Source organism: Haliaeetus leucocephalus, unplaced genomic scaffold (assembly GCF_000737465.1).
Source record: "Haliaeetus leucocephalus isolate CR32 unplaced genomic scaffold, Haliaeetus_leucocephalus-4.0 Scaffold0, whole genome shotgun sequence".
Classification (NCBI taxonomy): Eukaryota; Metazoa; Chordata; class Aves; order Accipitriformes; family Accipitridae; genus Haliaeetus; species Haliaeetus leucocephalus.
Genome location: NW_010972436.1, coordinates 4,539,069 through 4,561,291, shown reverse-complemented (window position 1 = coordinate 4,561,291; position 22,223 = coordinate 4,539,069). Strand labels below are relative to the sequence as shown.

General features: G+C 36.8%; 1 protein-coding gene across 5 annotated transcripts in view; it reads right to left on the bottom strand.

Moving 5' to 3' along the window:
- KRIT1 (KRIT1, ankyrin repeat containing) overlaps positions 1 to 22,205 on the bottom strand; it is a 25,877-nt gene extending 3,672 nt beyond the window's left edge. The window contains exons 1-18 of one of the 5 annotated variants that reach the window (XM_010572779.1): positions 21,760 to 22,205; positions 21,443 to 21,514; positions 20,408 to 20,526; positions 19,821 to 19,980; positions 18,352 to 18,444; positions 17,317 to 17,446; positions 14,957 to 15,200; positions 14,545 to 14,660; positions 13,968 to 14,111; positions 12,722 to 12,878; positions 12,330 to 12,437; positions 10,512 to 10,668; positions 8,854 to 9,005; positions 8,045 to 8,211; positions 5,808 to 5,895; positions 3,866 to 4,072; positions 3,441 to 3,557; positions 914 to 2,653 (exon numbers count right to left, since the gene is read on the bottom strand). In XM_010572779.1, the coding sequence (XP_010571081.1) occupies positions 2,585 to 2,653; positions 3,441 to 3,557; positions 3,866 to 4,072; positions 5,808 to 5,895; positions 8,045 to 8,211; positions 8,854 to 9,005; positions 10,512 to 10,668; positions 12,330 to 12,437; positions 12,722 to 12,878; positions 13,968 to 14,111; positions 14,545 to 14,660; positions 14,957 to 15,200; positions 17,317 to 17,446; positions 18,352 to 18,444; positions 19,821 to 19,980; positions 20,408 to 20,509 (2,211 nt within the window). In that variant the 5' untranslated portion in view covers positions 20,510 to 20,526; positions 21,443 to 21,514; positions 21,760 to 22,205 and the 3' untranslated portion in view covers positions 914 to 2,584. Of the gene's footprint in view, positions 1 to 815; positions 894 to 913; positions 2,654 to 3,440; positions 3,558 to 3,865; positions 4,073 to 5,807; positions 5,896 to 8,044; positions 8,212 to 8,853; positions 9,006 to 10,511; positions 10,669 to 12,329; positions 12,438 to 12,721; positions 12,879 to 13,967; positions 14,112 to 14,544; positions 14,661 to 14,956; positions 15,201 to 17,316; positions 17,447 to 18,351; positions 18,445 to 19,820; positions 19,981 to 20,407 lie in introns of those variants that run through there. The other 4 variants (XM_010572855.1, XM_010572688.1, XR_774695.1 and 1 more) reach the window with 4 other exon arrangements.
- Between the last annotated feature and the right edge of the window lie 18 nt (positions 22,206 to 22,223).

Sequence of the window (22,223 nt, the reverse complement as noted above, 5' to 3'; positions counted from 1 at the left end):
GGGCCGGAGACCCACGGGCGGGTGCTTGGAGTAAGTGAGGAGGCGGCGGCGGCGCGGGCTGTCCCCAACCAAAAAGCACGCGGGTTCGCTTCAGCACGGCAGAAGGCACCCAACGCCAGGTGGGGCCGCTCCTCGCCCGAAGCCAGGCCCGCCCTCACAGGGGTGAGCAATCCTCAGCCCAGCGCGCTGGCCCGACGATTAATTATTCCGCTCGGTAAAATTGTGCCTGTTCGTCACGGCTTTAAGCTTGCAGCTACTATTTTGTCTTACTGCACCTGGCTGGAGTGTTCTACGCTCCAGTCTTTGCTTCATCAGCTATACCGTTACTTGTTTTTTTTAAAAACGTGCCTGCTAGGTAAGCTGTAGGAGTTGAGCCGAGTATCTCTTGCTTACAAAGGCATAACTTTCAGACTTGTCGTTCTTGCAGCTCGTTTCCATTTTTTTGTTGTTGTTGTTGTTGTTTGGTACAGATAGGATGGTTGTTACTAGTGGTCTCTCTACAGTGTTGGATTTCTCTCTGTTGTGATTTTTCATTTCCCCACTTTTTGACTGAAGGATTGTACTCTCCCCTGTGTTGCTGTGACAAGGCAACTCCTACGTCCCCAGGTGCCAGAAGCCTGCTAGGACTGCATAACCGGGTACTCCCTGCTTAGTGACTCCACTGACATGCAACATCTGCAAACTTCTGGTTTGCCATGAGTAACAGTTTCCCGTTTTCCTGACGAATTCCTGAGTGGTTTCCAAGGTGCACTACCTTAATTTGTAGTCACCATGGGACCTCCTCTGTGATCCTCTCTCATGAGCTTCCTACATACTTTGCAAAGATGAGCCTGTTACTGCTCCTTGGTACTAACACCTGCTTGGTAAGGCATTTGATGGCACTTTCACGCTGGCTGCAACAACAAAAACAACATGACTTGTTGCAAACAGTTTATTAGGTAGTAATAAATAAGAATTTAGCAGAAAGAACTATACAGCAATAAGGCATATTAATAGTATTGTTAAATATGCAACTGACACACATTTTAACATTTTTTCCTCTAGTTTTCTAACAAAGTGCTATGTAGAGAAGTGTATTTCTGATACCAGCGCCAAGTGACAGCAAGGATGCACTATGAAGGACCTGACTTGCATTATCTACCTTAAATAAAATATAATAACCCATGAAGATTTACTGTTACTTATGCCAGTGAAGTTTAACTAAAAAAAGTATAGCTTGCTAAGAAGATTAAAAAATATAAGTCTCCTGTTCACTTTTTTAACTGCTTACTACTTTAATTTCTTAAACTGCACTTACTATTAGTAAGGCATGAGTAAAGTTACTGTACAACAGCACAGTTCCTAACATTCATTTTAACTTTTATTTGAAAACTTAGAGGCAAGTGCTAATTTTTATTTTTTTATAAAAACTTTTTTACAAAATATTGCACACTGTTTTAGCATGCAGTTTTACACGGAAGAAATAGTCAAGTGCACTTAAAACCCTGAAATACAACCAGGTATTTTAAGGATTTATGTTATGGATACTATTTTTACATACAAGGACATGTTTCAGGCTGCATAGGGTCCCACCTTGTACTTTGGACCCAACTTGTTGAGACCCAATCCCGACTCTGCAAAGAGCAGGCCAAATGCTTACAAGCTGTATCTGACTTTCTTGCAATATAAATCTTCGTTCCTGGATCCTGCACTGCTTGCAGCCTCAAGAAACTGAAGTAATCAGTAGGAAAATTAGTTTAACAGAAATAACTTAGTACCTTGTATATGAGTTTTCATTACTGCATATATGTTGCAATCCAGGGTAAGGTTTATTAAACTTTCTGAAGTCCTCTGAGTAAGACTGATTTGTAAATCTGTATCTACCCCTCCTCCATATACACATTTAATATTGCACAGCAAAAGTAAAAATCCATTTTTTTAAAAAACAAGCATGCTAAACATTTAATATGGCTTCTGAATGATTTAAAGTATTTCCCTTTTGATATCCTCATGCAATATTTTAGAATAAATATGAATACAAAGTATGAGAAAGTTAAGAATAAAAAAAAGCTAGCTGTAACATTTGTCAGAAACCAAATAAAAAACAAGAGTTTATCAAAAGTAGTTGCTCAAAGGTCTAACTGCATACTTATCAACAGTATCTTAAAAATAAAGTGTGTCTACAAAATACCATAACATATACAACCTCCTTGATGTTCCACAGAATGGCATGAAAGGTAAATAGGTTAACTGAGACTTGCTTAATAGCACTGGTGGTCCCATAGTCCTCTGGGAACAAAAGCCTTACCTGATTCATACTCGTCCAACTCAGAAAACCATTTACATTTCATTAGCTTTATTGGTTAAGCTCAAGCCCTACAATAGCTTATACATAAAACACAAAAATATTTATAAAAATAATAGATAAGTTGTATAGTTTTTAAAAAAATAAACCATGCAGCTTCTGTACAAAGTTAAAAAACTGTACAAATTGACTTCTCTGTTGTGTAAAATTCATGTATATGGAAGTCTTCTGTTATGATGAGAAATAAGTTGGTTTTTGCTTAGCTGTCAGACGCTGTTTCATAGCTATTGTTCATTTCCATCATTCATTTCTTTCACTTGGCATTAACTGGCCATTTAATTTCATCAGAAGTTTCACAACGAGACCTGCCTATATAAAGGTATACAGTTAAATTCTATCAGCGTTTCGGAACTATGACGCATTCAAATATATGACAAATGCAAGTAGATAAAAATAAGTAAGAAGTTGCATCATTTTAGAAACAAGGAAAATAAAACCTAGATCTTCCTCAGCTATCAAAGCGTTTTTCAAAACATTCAGTCACTTCCCCTATAACCACCTTAATATATAAGAATCAAAAGCAACTACTGTCAAAGTATGCAAGATACTCAAAGCTGTAATTTTGTCACAACATATGTTAACATGGCATAGTACCACTGATGCAGACTATGGGTAAAACAAGCATTTTCCATCAGACATCCACAAACACTATCAAAAGTTGCTGGTAGCAATTGCAGTGAAGTTGCTTTATAATACTGCCTTCACAGATCCTCAGTTTTATCCAGTCTCAAGCTCTGCTAGTTTTGATAGCAAAATTACCAGCTCTAACTCTGTGATTCTCACTGTATTTGGAATTATCTTTGAGTCCGAGGGATTGGGCGCATGCAACAAACAGTTTCGATTAAAAAAAGAAAAAGTTTACCCTAATGATTACAGATGCATTTTATGTATTTTGAACCATAAAGGCTTCACATGCTAGGAAAACAAGCAAACATTCTGAAATCTTAAAAAGAAAGTTTTAAGATCATTTTGGCGGTGGCTTGGCTTGGGCTTCTTTTATACTGTACAAGGGTGATCAATTTCAAAAGAGAAAAGGCATGTATCTAGTTTAGGAAAAAACAGTTGAATATAAAGGATGAAAAATGACAATGCTTACCTGTTTGGTATGTACTATAAAGCTCATTTTGTTTTCCAGACTGTGGATTTGAAAACATGTATCTCCATCTCCCAACTGCCACATAAAGCAACCATACTTTAGGCTGAGGAGTAAAGCCTACAATGAAATGTAGGAAACTGTCACTCAGAAATATTTTCCATACTTACAAACTGAACTTTCCTTCGTTCACTTAGACAGGATTCTGACTCAGAACAGTATGTTCCACTATGTAGTTGTAGCTTATAAAGTAGTAAAGTGGAAAAATACAAGGCTTTCTATTAGTAGTGCCTTATAAAGATCTTAAAATCTTGGAAATCTTCACAGTCAAGTTTAACTAAACAGCCAGATGTAAAATGACTACTAGCACAAAGAATTTAAGAGAACAGAATCAAGCTTAACAGCTATCATTGGCAGTTTAAGCTGACCTTTGTTTCCATGTTGAGGAGGTGCAGCCCTTTTACATTTACTCCTACATACACTTTGATGACTTTATGGCTACTTGAACTTGCTTTGGTGAATATCTGTCCTGTGAAAAATGCTGCTCCGTAAGTAGGAATTTCCCAGCAATTCTGCAAGAACATGCGCTGAAGGTGATGCATCTCTTTACTTACACCTTCACTGGTGCTGAGATTCTAGAAATAAAGGAACAATGGCAATCAACAAGTCTTCCCAAATAGTTGTGCTTATTTGAAGAAAATCCACTATTTAGTGGAATTCCCACTAAACTAGCATTCCCAAAGTGCTTTCCCAGCAACCATCTTCCTACATCTAAATTAAACCCTAGAGCCACAGAAACGCTCAAATGCAAAAGGAGACTGAGGCAGAAAGCAGATACCTGTACGAACCTCAGAAATCTGAACCACAGAGACCTAACCTCTGCAGGGCCCCACAATTTTGCCTCTCTCAGAAGTATGTTGGACCCATCAGGGATATGCAGCTATGCACCCATCTGACACTAAATGCATCACAATCCTTAAAACTAAGCATTCTTCCTCCTTTAAGGTCCAATCCAGTGAGGCATGATAAGATGAGCAAGTACCTCCCCCTGAAAAAACATGGATTTTTTTTCTTTTGCAAGCAAAACAGAAGTACAGATTTCTTTTCTTTAGTGGAGCCTTCATTCAGAATGAGACAGGCTTCCATTTCTTCCTCTTCAGAAGAGCGAAACAGTCACAACAAATGATCGCTGGAGTGCTCCCACCTCAAAATAGACTGATGCAAAGTACCCTAACAAACAAAAAACTTGGCTGGGCCACACACAAGATAAAGCACAGGCATGAGAAAGAACGCAAGTCTTAAACAGTTAGGGGGCAATGACTGTGGGCGTGGTGGATGGGACCAACCGCTTTGGATCCACACCCTGCATTGCAGCTTATCAGAATTCTACACAGTTATTTTTAACATGTAAAATATATTAATACCTTTGGAACAAAAGATAGCAACTCCTTTCCCCTTCCCCCATACCCCACACCCCAAAATAATGGTCTAAGAGCAGAAGTCAAGAAAGCTATGCTCATTCTTACATATTATCTGATAGAAGAAAGAGTAGAGACTACTCTGCTATGCCCTCTGCTATACCATAGTCTTAGAAAGATCACTATCATCCCCTCCTTCATCTGTATTAAAAAGAACAGGAACGATCTGCTGGTTTCTGACAAAAAAGGGTGCAGGCACCAAGAGAAAGTTTATGATTGAGTAACCTCATTTCAAAAGAGGAGCAAGGCCTGAAAACAGTCCTTGGGTGCCTCTGCAGTGTTTCCTGGCAGCTACCATTAGTGATGCATGTCAGCCGATACAGTTCTCCTCTGACACACCTCACGTTTTCCATAATGTTTTATCAAGTTCACAAATTTAATCTTCAGGTGCCTCTGACCCCGTCTGGAATCCACAGCCCTCAGTTAGATGTCTTTTACAGAAGCAGCCCAAGTCCACATTTAAAAATTTTGCTCAATTAACTGCTCTAGTCAAAGGAGTTTGTGTGTATGCACACATGTGTATCAGCAGCACTATCAGATCCCTAACATTCAAGTAACACTGGCAAAAAGGACTTTGTGGATCTATCGCTTACAAGCAGATGTGAAAATGTAACTCAGAGTGGATTTTTTTACATGTATGCCTGAATTGGCAGTATCCCCAACACACAGTTAACACTGAAGATAAATGAACAGATGATAATTGTATTTACTTCTAACAAACAGATCAACTGGAACTGTACAAGAAAAACAGCATTCCAACAACCCATCCCAAAAATTCAGAACGTACACATTTCTAGCTTTATATACTAGTACTTTTGTTCATTAACTGACAACCAAACAGTCAAAAAGTGTTTTAAGACAGTATTTTCTACTATTTTATTATTTATCTCACCTTGTATTCATGAAGTATCCTGTTTGTCCAATGAGGAGCTTTACTTTTTAGTTTAGTGATTGGTACTATAGATTTAAGATTTTCTTCACTAAGAGAAAAACAAAGCAGAAAAGTTTTTCTTCACTAAACAAAGTAAGGAGAAAGAACAATGCCTGCCAATTTGTATCTTCAAGTCACATACTGAGCTAGACAGTCAGCTCCTACGCTATCTTGCCTCATCAGGTGAGAAGCTTTCCTGAAAGGTAAGCTAAGGCTTCCTAAGATACAGTGTAATTCTCAGTTAATGGAGATCCAGCTTTGTGTTACACACTTGCATCATGGACACAGCAGGGAGAGGAAATGCTGGCAGCAGAACACCTGACTCTTACTTGATTACAGACCAGTTTGGTGAATTGCAGTTTCGAAGCCAAAATTATATACCAAAAGCCATTTACAGCAGAATATCACATACTCAGAAAAGATGACAGCTTACAGATACTCTTCCCTTCACTGCTGTATTCAGCACCACCAAGGACTTGGCCCAATTATTTTCCACACGAAAGTTACGTATTACATGACATGAAAGTGAAGCTATTTATATGAAGTGCCTTTTTAAAAAAAAACCAAAACACAGCAAACAAAAAACACTAAAAGGAAGCCTTTCCTAGTTTGCTTTTATGCACAATTAAGATAGTCTCAAAAACTTAGTGATGCAACCTATTTAGTAATTTTTAAACTGTTTGTCAGTAACTGCACATATGATTACCAAGCAAAAACCCTGCACAGGACGATGCATCCAGATCTTATGAGGTCAAGGATACTCTCATACAAACAACAGCCTGGATATATTTTTGAAATGACCAGTCTTTTAATAAACATTTATGTCAACTACAAAAAAATTCAGGATATAAATCTCTTCACCTGGCTGAAGAGCAAGTCGAGATATTTTCCAACATATTAATTTAAATATGGGCAGAAAGCATGCCCAAATGCCCACAAGGCTCTTTATCTGGCCGAAACCATCTTTCCAAGTAGTGCTGTCTATAGAGCCAAACACTTCCATTGAGCAGGATCAGCTCAGAACCACATGGCTGATTTGCCTTAGTGTGGAAAAGAACACCACCGTGCAGCTCCTGGGATTCAGCAGGGGGTAGTTTTGTATTAAACCCAGCTGCGTTTAACTGCACGCTCCTGCAGGTGGGCAGTCCCACTTAAACCCAGTTCTCCTTATGCTCAATCTACCAACTGTGTAACTGCAGGACAAGATGGGTCAACAGCTGAACCTACTGAACAGCCCACCCAAAAGTTCTCCAGTCAGCGAGCTCATTCACCTAGCTTACTCTGTAATGGTACAGTCTCTACACCTAACAGAAGGAAGGGAAAAGAATGAACAAGTGCAGTCGGTACAGCCAGCCCTTTCAGAGGCAGCCCACACTTACATCAGAGTAATGGTGGCAGACAATGCACTCTGTTTTACTGACGGTGGAGAATACAACCAAAAAAAAAATCAAGCCAAGACAGTTCAATTGATGCTGTGAATGAGAGGAGACGAGAAGTATAGTAGCATTCCAGAATAGCACAGCTGCTGTTACATGAATGGAGGTGGAGATGGTAGGGGGTGGAGTGAAGGTGCACGCAGTAGATAACTGGAATCCTGATGTGCTCAGATACTGCTGTAGAAATGTATGTGGGAAGAAAAAGCCATATCCCTGAACAGCTCAGCTACTGTTGTGCTGGCAAGCAGAAAGAAGGGGAGAGAAAAGCACCATCTGGCAGAGCCCTACTGGTGCTATGTTTCTGACCAATTTAGTATAGCAGTTCACATACAAATGAGAGAACAGAAATAATATCTCTGTCCTCTTCAAAGAGGGAGGAAAGGCAGTCCCGGAAGTTGGTCTAACTGGACATAGTAAGAGGTTTCTTCAGCATTGTCCAAATCTCAGTCCAGTCAAACCCCTCATTCACATGAATACTGTCACTCATTTTGGTATTATTGTATCTCAGTATAGACCTGGAGAATACAGAACCTCCATCCCTCTGCCTGCGACTGCAATAACTAAAATTAATGTATTTTTCAGACCCCGTGTCCAGCTTCTATTAATGCTACAAGGGTTATGTGGTTACTCTGAACTAGAGCTCAGTGATGGAGAAAAATACTAAATATATCATACCTAAAATTTGAGAGTTCCATAGTACGTGCTATCTAAAAATACTTAATCTAAAACCATAATTTTCAGTTTTAAAACACACACACTTACTTTAGAAAGCCCTGTTTATGTTTCTTGCTCTCATAATTTCCATAGACTATTTGTAGAAGCAGACTTGCCAGTGTGATCAGCTTGGCATCAGGTGATGTATAGAAACCTTTCAGTAAATTATATCTGGCTTCATCAAAAAGGATAAGAATAGCCAATGGATCCTCAATCTGTTAAAAAAATTTAAATAATATGATTTCTGTGTAAAAGTAAATGAGCTAAGAAACTATAAACACAATTTCTCACCGATTCAGAGACAGAAGACAAAGGTGTGATCCTGATGGAAGAGTACATTTTAGTAATGCTTTGTAATAGAAAAAATGACATATTTTCATTGACTTAATTCAAGACATCACTGATCTAACACACTTACAAATTAAAGGTGACTAGCATACCATGCCCAATCAAAAGGTTCACAGAAACACTGACATCTGTGGGTTTTTTCTCCCATGAATCCATTTTGAATAATATGTTTGAATAATCCCCATGAAATTGACCAATTAAGTATCTGAAAAATCACAGCACAAGGAAGAGAATAAAATTGGGCAGGTTGTTTTTAGCTGTATGACAGACAGACAGAGACTGAGGCACATAAACTTATGATAAATCAAACAGTTGGGAAAGTGAGAAATGAGAGAGAGAGAGAGGGCGGGAAGGCAAGAGAGAGGGAGGGAAGAACCTGAAGACTCAGACTATTACAGAAAAGGAAAAGAGAGGTCTAGTTTAAACAAGTTTGGAAATTACTACAGCCATTAAACACAAAGTGTTCTGACTCTGACCATGATTTCACACTATCACTTCCAAATGCAGACCTTTTTTTCTATTTCCAATGGAAGTCTCACATCTCTTCTCAGGAAAAGCTGTGAAGTTTCCCTTTGAGGATCCAAGTTCGTTAGTTCAGTAAATATTTCAGGCCAATCTCGAATATGCTGCAGAGGCTTGTGGTATGGCTTCAGTTGGAGGCCTGAAAAATAACAGGTTTTGTTTATAAATAAACAAACAGAATAACCCAGCACACACACACATATATATATATACACACATATGACTAAGTGCTGCACCAAAACCAGAGTATCTGTAACTAATGACTCATTAACAAACATTTTTCCCTGTATTTTCTAAACTGCTATATATAAAAGGTTTTGAAAATATGGATTTATTGACAAAACTCTCAGCATTGATTCACTAAATGCACTAGTGATGAACCTTTGTTATTTTCAGCTTTTCAAGAGTCAAGTGGTATTTAAAAATTCAGTGGAATACCAAGATGGACCTTAAAAAACAGTAATACAACATTAGACACTGTTGTCTCAATTATTATGGGAAGAATACAAAGTCCAATAGTCTTATTTCTGACAAAAAAATACAGATATAGGTTATCCTATAAATGTATTTGCCATTTTTTATATATATAAACCATAAACTTTTCAGAAAGTTTCAGAAGATTGACATTTCTAAATAAAATTTTAAATGCAGGCTTCTGTGTTAATGGTACTGTCAACACAGTATCCTACCAGACCTGAATTGTCCTTTGTAAATCTATTATAATGTGTCCCATAGCTATCTTGTTGCAGCAGTACTGTTGACCATGTTTTCTAACAAAACAATCACAATCATTGACTCTTTTGTGGTTCTATATATTTTGCTATATATCTCAAGACTACAACTATGATATACTTTTTATTTAGATCAGAAATACCAAAAAAAATACAGTAAATGTAATGACGTTTTGTATCAGAATTACCTCCCAAATATATTTGAAAACCTTTTTATCAAAAATTATTTTAGTGCAAAACACATGAAAATTCATATGATTAGAGGACCTAATGAAAAAACATTAACGAGTTTTAATTACTACTTTTAATTATATTAAACATTAGTAAAAAGAACTACATGCATCCAATTTCAGATAATCTGGGAAGAAAAATACCACTAAAATCAGGGTAAAGTAACAGTAAGGACTACGACAGCAACGATGCCCTGTAACAGAAAGGCAATATGGACTAGCCTCATCTTCCTAGATGAAATACATTATAGATGCCACAGTGATACAGGGTCAGATCTATAGGGGATACCCAAAATGATAGCTACAACGGAGCAGCTCTCCATAGCTCTGAAAGCACAGTTTAGAGACATCAGGCTGTAAAGGCTGGGAGTTGATCTGCTGGAAGAAAGCTTAAGCAGAGAAAACAGAAAATTTGGTCTCACTCCCTACGCAAAAGATATAAAGAATGAGACCTACAGGGATTACAGAGTTTCTGGCAGGGGCAAAGTGTATTAACAGACAGTCTAGATACAAATTAACTCCTACAAGATGGCTTTTCAAAGTTGACAGAAAGAGGGTAATACAGAACTGTCAGAGAGCATGTTTCCTATTTTCCTATGAAAATATTATTTTTTTCTAGAGGCAAGCAGAAATAAAAAAAACTATGATAACCTCTCAAGTATCACAATCTTCCTTGCTACTTACTGAGGTTCTCAGAACAGATCCAGATAGTGAAGTACTGCTGAGTTTCTTGAGACAAACGCATTCCCTCCATTATCTGCTGTACAGTAGTATTGTTTCCATGTTTCAACTCAACAGAGCGATATGACCCATCCATACGATAAATCCGTGCCTTCTCATACTACATAAAAATTTAAACAAAGAACTTGTTAAAATCCTTTCTGTTGGTGCTTCTGAAGAGGAAAAGAATTTTACCATAATTCAGCAACATCCATACTGTTGAGAGAAAGAACATTGCACAATTCCTGCATATTCACTATTTATCAAAACTGCTTGTTTCATCCTATGCAAGTTCTGATGCTGTGCTTTTTACCACAATAACTACAAGAAAGATCTTACCGATACTTTGAGGACTTCACTTCCATTGAACAAAAAGGCAAGCAGGCATTTAAAAGTTCCCTGAGGGATTTGGGCTCAACTGCCTATGCATAACCCGAAATGTCCACGTCACTATTACTGGCAGATTATGAATTATTCCCCTCATTAGTCCATACTAAAAAGACTGATTTTTCAGAGGGAAGCACCACCCTTTACACAGATCCCAGTACAATAAGAATACAATCTCACTAAGATCTTTTAGCACTTCTATAATACTAACAATAAATAATTTTCCCCTTCAGAACTCCCATAGCTTTCACTGAATTGCATGTGGGCCCAGACTATGCCTCCTGAAAGACGTACTGAAATGTAAATCGGGTGCTTAAAGCATATATATACACACACACAAGCCATAAATCAATGAAACCTTTCATTTTCACCTCTCTAACAGGTTAAATGTTTCAGCTGCTTGAGTAAAAAAGTTGCAGGAATTTGTTATTTCCCTTCTTCAAATCTACTTAGTCATCAAGAACTGAGGTCCTAAAAACTTCCAGAAAAAAAGACGAATACCTTGGAAAATGACAACTGACTGAAAATGAAACTGGAATGGAAAACATTAGTCTATTTTTGCTGCAGTAGTCACTGTGACTCCTATTGCAGTATTTTTTTTTATTTTAATGTATTATTTCAACAGTAATAAGTAACAACTTAATATGACCTATAATGCTGTGAGATCTACTTAAAATGTGTGCATTAGTCTTTTAGAGTCATTAGACACACATGTGCCATTTGACCAACTGCATAATATGATCCCTAAAATAAAGGGGGTCAATTCTTCATTAATTATTTTGGAAGATTCATTCATATAGAGTGAAATGAAGGTAATTTAAAACATCTTGAAAAATTGACAGGTTTACTGCCACCTGCCTACAGAGATACAAGTTGCATCCCAAGTCAAAGAAAAGAAACAAGGAGTTTTATATCATTTGGCTAATTTTAAATCTACTTCAGGATGAGAGGAATCACATCGTAAATTTTGTTTACTATCCTGGCTAGATCTCCACTGACTGCCAAGGAAGCCTACACTGACTAACTGACATACAGCCTATTTTGCAGAAGCCAACATTTATTTAGCCAGCTGAATGCTCCTGTTTATCAACATGTAAGATGATAATACATAAAGCAAGCTAATGGTTGTATGATCAAAAGTAGATATAAAATCAGTAGCTGATGTGATGCTCCTACAAATAAATTAAAAGATCACGTTTAAAGTCTTACATGTACTTCTTGAGCAATAAATATAGGCAGAACCATTTAAAGAGACAAAATGTCAGTTTGTCAATATTTACATTAACAATTTCAGTATCCTGCACATTTTCAATAACAACTATGAGCCTAGGTCTTTTACAAGTTTCTGTGTAAATTAAATGTAAAGTTTAAACTAGTTAGAAAATGAACTCATACAGGTTTATTTATGGCATCCTTCAGCAGTTTTGCAGTTTCTTCCCACTCATTTTGTTTGTTTTCTTCACAGACATTCAGTGGAGATCTTCCTTGTTGATCAGTAATGTGCTACAAACATAAACAGAAACACTGATAATACATTGTTTTCACTGGAGATAGGTAAACATTTACACATTTTTTGAGATAATTAAAATCCTTGGTCCTAGGGTTCAAACATTTAATTGATATACAATTGGAAAAGTAGAGGTAATGAAAAAGATTTAACCATTTTTCTGTAATCTCTCAACGGAATCATTGTGTTTACACACTGTGATCTGGACACAAAACATTTCACACACACAAGCTCGAAACTGTTGCTAGAACTGCTATTTCTATACACAAACAGAACTTACTCTGTCAATTTCTGGATGATTTAGTAGAATTTGTACTATTTCAGCATGCCCACCTCCAGCAGCAAAATGAAGAGGAGAGCTAAGCTGGCCATTCAAAAGATTTGGATTGCACTTCCCTTTCTCCAACAGCATTCGAGTGGCTTCAACTTTTCCATACCTGCAGACAGGTTTAAAGCAGAACAGACGCAGCAAATGTAAAATAAAATCTTTTTTCAGATAGTCCTAAATATAGAAAAGTGCATTTCCATGTTCAAGTGTTTTTAGTTTTGAAATTACACCAAAGACAGTGGAACACTAATAAGTTTGTAGAAATTAGTATCAGTTCTACACTTCTTTGGTAACCATTGGTCTAGTAACCATTTATTGGATTCATTATAGACACACCAAACCTTGCTTCAAACTAGCTAAGTTTGGGTAGTTGTAGCAATTCAGTCATGGCAAAACAGAGCTCAGCTCAGCCTTGCCTGAAAAAAAAAAAAATCTGTGTGAGAATCAGAGTAAAGCTTCTGATTGTCATGCAGATGGATACTGAGGACTTCTAAGCCTCATGCTGATAAATGGTAAATCTTGCGTATACTGTTTACGCAAACTTGCTGACAAACACTAAAAATAAAATATGTGGGGTTTTTTTATAACTAAGTTTGATTTTCAGGTTATTCCTATCATCAGACACTACTATAAATACAGAAGACTAACTTGCATAAAGACAAAACAAAAGGATTTTTACAACAACTGAGGAAAGCTCTCAAGCATGAACAGAGTAAATCATCACAGAATTAGACAAGTTGACATCTGCAGATCACCTAGTTCAACCTTCTACTCAAAGCTTGACCATCACTAAGATGTGCTCAGCTCAGCAATTCCTGTGCTGTAAAACTGCTCACAGCCTTTAACTAACAAAGACTGTAAAAGTTACCACACTAAACTAGACCCAGTGTCCCCAATAGGAATTAGAACAGATGCTTCAGGACAGATATAAGAGGCAATAGGTAAGTGTTTGATGATATGATCTCCACACCTGGTCTCCTCTGAAACCATTCAGATTGAAATTATCTCAAAACCTGAAGCCATCTTCCTCTTCAAAAGGTGAACAATAACATATATTAGAGTAAAAGTGTAAAAAGTCTAGAGTTTTTTTGATTTCTCATTTTTGAGTCTGTATGATAAATTACATAAATGATGAGTGCTAAGGAATCATGATAACAAGAATACATTTGATTGGCAAAACTATACTAATTTGACTCACCAGCATGCATAATGGATAGGTGCCCAGTGGTCACTATCTAACTGATTAACAGAAAACTTTTTATCCAGAAGGTGGCTTAGTAAATCAGAGTCGCCTTCACAAGCACTGCGGTGAAGAGGGAAATCATCTACCCACTGGTGTTCCCTATGAATTAAAACGGGAAACAGAAGCAAAACACAGTTCAGAAATACTTCAGTAGTTGAGAACATCAGCTTTTTTTTAAACTACTAACTTAGCACTAACTGTAGATCTACATGAAGAACAAAAATTAAGCTCATGCAGCTAAAATATGCCAATATTCATACAACTAGTATTTTAGTCATGCAGTAGTCAAGCCACAGCTGTATTCATTATGCTAAGAAATGCTTCCCTAATGTTTATAATTTAACCTTTCTTGATCTGTCCTTAAATTGTTGTGTTTCAGTACTCAGAAACCTCAAATATTTTTTTAAAATATGTATTTATACCGCAAAGCTCTTAAGTAATAGGGATCTCATTCCGAGCAAGTCTACCAAGTACTACTGTAATATAACAAAACAAAACTATCCATTAATGACAAAGGAATGTAATGTAATACTTGTCCTCTGTGACACTGCTCATGCTACGTTGCCACTTTTCTCTTTTAGGAATCTGAATCTTTGAATAGTCTGGGGCTCCAAGGCCAAAGTATGGATTTATTACCACTTTGTCAACCTGTGAAGACATAATTTAAACACAGCTGAAAAAATATCTTACTGAGATTTGGCTGAACAATCCCCCATCCAGGCCAGGTATTCTCTTGAAACCGAAGTTATGATAGCAACATTTTGTAATTAAAGAGAATGATGTTCAAATGTGATGATTTGAAAAACCATTTAGCAGTAAGTATGCAATAAAGAAATCTGATTATATTAAACATAAAGCACACACTCATATCAAATAAATGAATGAATTGTAAAATGAAAACGTATGTATGTTTCACAAATATAAAATGAAAATATAGTTCTTACCCTATTGGTATACTGAAGGTCAGATCCAAACAAAGGATTATAGATACACATATCCGCTTTCTCCAATGCCAGCATTTTACTCTTTATCTCCAAGGCAGTATAACCCATGTGTAACGAGCTTTCTGTTTGACCAGGTTCTATAGCATAGGCAGGGTTTATTACATTTGTTTTAATTCTCTCAAGAGGAGATGGTCTGAATAAAGCTGGGATGGAGTGAGACTGGGTGTGCCGTTCATCCAACCACCTGCAGGAGAAAAAGGGAAGGTAATTTTGAGGTAGAGAAGGACTATTTTGGTCATGTGTGTCCATTATTTTGTTTGATTAAGGGTTGCGTGTATGATAATTACACATCTTAATTAAAAAAAATAATATTAATGATAATGTGCACAGCCAATTTTATAGCACTAAATTAATTCCCAGCCATGCAATTTTTTTAACCAAATATAGGTAAGCAAATGTATTTGCTCAAACACATTTCCTGCGGATGCAAACTCTCAAAGAAAAGGAAAGTATAAGCTAAGGCAAGAGTAACATTGGTTATAGCTAAAGCACTTAACCACACCACCATGTCGCCATTTCATTTACTTTCAGTTTATCAGTATTACTACTCTCAACATACAAATTTTGAAACTTAAAGCAGTTTGTTTAAGGGTGAGTTGAAGTTTCAGTATCTGTGCCGATTTAAGCCTTCTAACTCATGGGTTTCATTAGGGAGAGGTGGGAAAAGGCAAAAAATTATAAGGTCCTTTGGTAGTTTCCAAACTGCCAAGTCTCCTTCACATAGGCTACCACCTGCCTTTTCACAAAGCTGTACTGAAGGTTATTCCCTTCTAAGTGTACTCCTACTGACAGTATAGAAGGGCTTTAGAGCCCTCTTACTCTGAGCTAGATGGGAAAGTCAGCACTGTACACATGCTGCATTTTTTCCTGCCACATATGCAATATAACACAGTGCTCAGGATTTTTGGATAAATGTATTTCGACTGAATTGCTAAATTATTTCAGTGTTATGTTGAATGGGGCACATTTTAACTAAGGGTCTAAAGCCAGGTTTGTATTTCAGGTTTCTGCACATACTTTCTCACAAGCTTGAGATAAACATGTACTTTGCTGGAATACAATAAATTCCATTTAGTGATTTAGCCCAGAAATATAGATGAAAGATAAGTACATGCTTTGGAAAGATAGATGCAGTGACAGACCGCTTGGCTCTTGTCTGTCCCAGGACAATGTGTAAGGATGGCAGAACGTTGCCTGCAGTTCAATGCATGTGCTCAGGCCTGGATTTTTAAGTCCCAGATCCAAGCTATCATGTTCTGCAAAAGCCATGTTCTCTTCACTTACTCATAGTCCTGCTGGGAAGGAGGACTGTAAAATTGTGATCATCATACTATAAACACCCTCTTGCCTCTCTGAGGTATTTTCAGGCATTTTCTCTAAGCAGTTGGCAGATAAATTAGTTACGGTAGTTTGAACCTTTGAAAAGTGTTGTTTCAGATTATGTACATAAAAAATAATCAAAATAAACTATTTTCTACTATACTTTCAAGGTTTCTCTCAGAACTGTAAGGCTGGTAAAACATCTTAAGCAGAGCTTAGAGTCTGAAGGCACTCATTAAGTAGCAAATAAATATAACAACTGGCACAATGGTATACATGGAAATAATATGATTCTACTAATAAACTGTAAAAACCTTACACATGGTAACTTTTTAGATAATAGCCTGTAATTTATAATTTTCCATGTTAGCCAAGAGTTTCACCTAACTTTAATAATGCAAATAAGTTCCTACAGAAGTAGGTCTGGTATTTCTTTGTTAAGAGTACATAAAAAAGACCAAAAAAATGCTCCATAGTAAAACTACTATAAATCTGGCTAAACAACTAATCACCTTTCTGAAAGTTAATTCCCTATTGCAAATAAATTTGTATGGCTGGGGAATATGCACTCCCTTTGTAAACAATGGGGTTAATTTAAATGCAAATCATAATGGTATACAATTAACAGGATATTTTTACTACACTCTGGCAAATACTCTTACAGATGGCAGTTATGTCACTTACAGAAGATTAATCATTAGTATTTTATAGGATTTTACAAAATCTTCACTGTGAGCAAGAACTTCCAAAAAGCCACTTGATTTACAAAAGCACACCATTCTTCAGTTTGCAAAAGATTTTTAAAAAGGTTTAGAAATACGTTGTCAAGGTTTCAATTTCTGATAAATATGAAAAAATAATATGATACCACAGTAATTTCCTTCTTAATCACAAGAATGCCATAAAAACTATGTGCTACATCTACAAATTTTCTTGTTTAACTTCTATTTTAATGTATTTTTACTGATGGCATTTCTTACTTATCCAAGGCAATTAACATTCTTGCAGTAAGTGTAGCAAAATGGGTGCTGGATTCACTGCAGACCCTCATGATGTCTTGTAAACAGTAGAACACAGGGCATCCAGGACTGTATGCATATTTTGTATTATCTAAAAAGGAAACATACTCTGAAGACACATCGATAAGAATAACCTTATTTTCTTTTCTGCATCTTCTGTAGTTACACATTCCCAACTAATTGAGAGAATAATCTAACTTTAGACTACAGTAACTCATTTTTTCCCAAATGCTAATTGACAGAAATTACATACAATCCTTATGTAACAATTCACAACTTAACAGGGTAGCCTTAAAAACCTTAAAGTTCAGTTATTATTCCATCAACGTGATCAACTTCATCTGAGGAATTAATATTAAATGTATACTGTTGCCAGAACAAAAGGATAGGACTCAGGACTAGAAGAGGCATTTATTGCTATTGGTAACTCTGCAATGGTTTTTATTTGATAGTTTTTATCCTTAAGGCCTATCAGTAAAGCAAAAATTAAGGAGCTTCCTCAAAAGCACACAGACATTTACTTCACGTTGGTGGGTTTTTTTAAAATACTTTCCTGACAAACAATTTACTTAGCCTTCTAAAGACTTTATTCACCATTCCTTATGCAAACAAAACCGTTTACAGACTTCAATAAGCATTCTTCTCTGAGTAAACAACACTGAACTGAATAGGATGTCTTATTTACACTTGCATTCAGTAAACTCTATACAAGTTAATGCATATGTTTTGAAATATAATCAAGTGAACAAACACAGCTTAAAACAGAAGTGTGCTATCATTATAGAAACAAAGGCAAAACATTAAAAACAAGGTTTTTTCCTTAATTTTAAATATTTTTTTGAGTTTTAAAGTGTTCAGAGAGAGGTTTCCACCTGAATCTAACTTTTAATGTTTAAATACAGAGAAAGCCATATAGCATATTCACAAAAATTCTTACTAAAACCTTAACTCAGCTTCTGCTTAAATGGGTGCAACTTCAGAAATTATACACATTACCTTTCACAACAGTTGGAACAATGTAAAGTGATGCCTCCTGCCCTGCCTTCTCTCCATCAAGGGGAAATTTCTTCATTAATACTACGCGCTTTCCTAGCACAGTATTAAAAAACCCAAAATAATTAATTAACCAACAAAACAAACAAACAAAAAAATGTTGGCTATCTGAAAGCTTACCAGACTCAACCTTCCTAATTTCTAGGAAGAAAAAATTATGATTATTATGAGCTATAATCTAAAGCAAGTTAAGAAAGTCTAAATACATATGAAAAAATAAATAACATAAACATGTATATACCCATTAACATGAAAAATTACATAACTGTACCCCTTTTTTCATAGCAACTCTTCTATACCCCTGACTTTTCATAGCATTCACCCCCCAAACCACCTAAGTTGAACAAGACTCTTCTTGAAATGGGAAAGCACAGCTGCATGCTATATTCCATATTAGGGTGAATGCTTTATTCATGTAGTGGTAGGACAGTATTTTCCATGTTATCCTCCTTTCCACCCTTACAGAATTTAGTATTTTGTTTGCTTTTCTGACCTCAGCTGCGTATTTTAGCAGTGGCCACACTAAGCTGTGCATATTAATGCTTGGGCCCTCTGTCTGAGTCAATGTAAAACACTCTGAACTGTGTAAGAAACAGAGTTTTTGTTTTTACTAGGCATTCCTCAATGTGTATTAATGCTATTACGTTATTTCATGTTTGCTGCTCAAGTAGCTTTGTTAAGTCTATCCAACTCGAGTTATTGCCACCCACAACATTTTACCATGCAACCAGCTTTCCTTTTCTAAATTGTTAGCACTGTATTGTCTTGTCTGCACTGACAACCTTCCCAGTATAACCTCATTTACAAAGCAGAGATGAGGTACACAGCAAAAAAAGTACTTTAGTCAGTACAGTTTATACCAATCTGGAAATGTAATATGCTGGCTAAAACAAATTTTGTCAGCAAAAGTGTGAGGTGGTTTGCTAGACCAGCTATGCAACAACAATGAAAAAGAAAATGTACTAAGCAAATTATATCTGTGATAACAGTTATGCAAGAAATATTTTCATGTAGATACTGTCTACTGAACAATGCTGGCTTTAGAACAGATTTTAGAAGCGATCAATTCACTAGTTCATGTCAAGTTTTAGCTGAAATTAAGGACAAAAAAAGCCACTTCAATCTGGTTTACCAGAAGTTTAGCTATAAGGTAAAGCAGTACTACAGACAGGCAAAGTTACACTTAATAAAAATCTTTTAGTAAGCATTTTATAGAGTTGGAAGGTAAAGGGAAACAAACATAAATTAAAGGTTTTAGCTGTATAGTTGGCTTGGGTTTTTTTTGATGAACCTCAAAACACACCTTTTTTTAAACTAATTTCATGCTTTCGCACAACCTTTCCACGCCCATTTAATTTTTAAAATATTTTTATAGAGCTACCAACAAAAAAATCAGCTTAAAATGTTTTTACCTTTAATACCCTGATTGGCTGGTGAAATTGGTTTGGTGGCTTCTAATACATAATCCAAGATGCTCTGGGTTATCTCAGTGCCTCCCTGCAGTTTAGTTTCCAACAAAACTTTCTTTCTTTTTTTCTTTTGGCCTTCAATGGGAACTTCAAGCAACAAAATCTTTCAAACAGTAATGAAACCAAAGGAGTTTAAGCATAACTGAAACAAGTACAGAACACTTTTTTTTTTTTTGGTATTCATTGTACCACTGTAAAAGCAGTAACAAAATTCAGGGAGTATTGAATGGAGAGGAGCAGGATGGCGAAGTCAGAACGACCTCCATAACAGTAAGGTTAAAGAGAATAAGACAAGGCTGCACCCATGTACTGAGCAAAAGGCTCTGAAATGACATGAAACATACAGGTATTACAAAACCATAAAGTGTTCAAATACCATAAGGATGGGGCAATGCATAGTAGATATGACATATGTAGACATTATTTAAGCAATGTTATTATCATATTATCTGTTCTGCTATATTATTATATATTTACTATAAATTATTATTTTAAAAAAATAATAAATAAAAAAATGTAAATAGTTTTACTTCGTAGGATTTAGCTCGATATTCCCGAGAATTCAGGCTAGCCGTATTTTTTGGACGAATCACAGCAACATACGCATCTCCAATGTTTTCTGGGTTTCCCATCTCTCCTTAATTTATCACTGGAAACAAGGAATAAAGGGAAGTAAAGGTTCAGCATATCCAACAGCACGCTAAACTTCAGGATGCAGTAATCACATCCACTGATTCTTTGCATTATTCCTTTATTGTTCTTTAGCTGGAGAAATACCAGCAGTTGATACAATTCTACTTCCTTTTAATGAAAGGGGAAAATCCTACATCACATAGATTCAATAAAAATAATCTTGCTCTCTAACCCACTTCTAAAATAAAAATAACGTGTATTATTTTCCACTTTGTAACTATCTTCTCCATTTTGCAAGCCAGGCAAAAGACCAAAAAATTTTAGGACTCTGAAAAACATATGAAATTCAAAAAGAAAACCATTCTAAAGTGACGAGCACTGTAACTTATAAAACGTGCTATGACAAAGTACTGCATTTCTATAAGTTCCACATGGATTTCAAGAAAATACCTAATTTTCTACACACACCCCCCCCGGAAGTAGAACACAGTCTTGCCTACAGCCCAAGTAACAAAGCTGATAAAAATAAACTATAATATGGATTCATTTACTTAGTTTTACTTCAGTGGGGCTGCAAACTGGTGCACAATTCATTCAAACACAGAGCTTATGAAAGGAATATGTCTTCAGTTTTTGCAAAAAGTCAGCAGATTTCAGACAAAACTTTGCTTACCCTTCTGTTTAACTCCCAGTGACAATTCCTATAATCGCAAAATTTTATGAAAATGTTAAAGAAAACCTCCTAAGGCTAAATCACTTCACATATCAGATTTGAAAAGAAGGTCATGTCTGGGCATTAGCACCTTCCAGCTGATAATTTTCTTCATCTGCAAATGAACCTCTTTTCATTCCGTATCATCAGTAAGCACATGCTTTTTGCAGATTAATCCCTCCAGAGAGATTTTTAACGTCACTGTTCCTAGCTTCTTCACCTGTTCTAGGAGAAACAGAGGTCTTCAGATTCCCATGCCCTTAGTCCAGTATTTTCGCTGGGATCAGACTACCTGAAAACATTATTAAAAAAACCCCAACATAAATAACCGCATGCACATTTTCACCTTCAGTTAAAATAAACACATTAGATGATTTAATGGTGGTACTTGGACAGTAATATCCGAATAGAAACATCTATTGAATTGCACTACAGTAGCATCTAGAAACATTAAATAAGCAATGTGCTGACTTGTGAGAGCTCCTACTTTGGGATATTGAAGAGTTTTCAAACGAACAAGAAACCACCATCCCTTACGGGCAGCTGGAAAAGGCATGCTCCCTGCGTTTCCTTACATGTACCAGGATATACTGGGTTTGGGTCACAGGCTTGCGTGGAGGGAACCTGCACAGGCAGGGCTGGGGCACCTGGGTGGCAGGTGATGGTCAGGTGAATAAGCAGTGGCTGAACTCCCTCCGCCAGCGCTCTGCACTAAATCCAGAGCGGAGCGAGGATCTCCGGGAAACAGACAGCCCCGAGAGCTGCGAGGCGACTGGCGCCGGGAAACAGAAAGAGAGGATGAAGAAGGATGAGGATGTGACAATAGCGATGACCAGCTTCAGAAGGCACCACCAGTGAACTTGGCCCGACCCAATCCCGGCGCCAACAACGCGTCCCCGTCCCAACGGGTGCGCGTCCTCCAGGACGTGCCTCAGCCGGGCTTCCTCCTGCGCCGCCCGGCGGCACCCTCCGCTGCCGCCCGGGACCCGCCGGGACGAGGC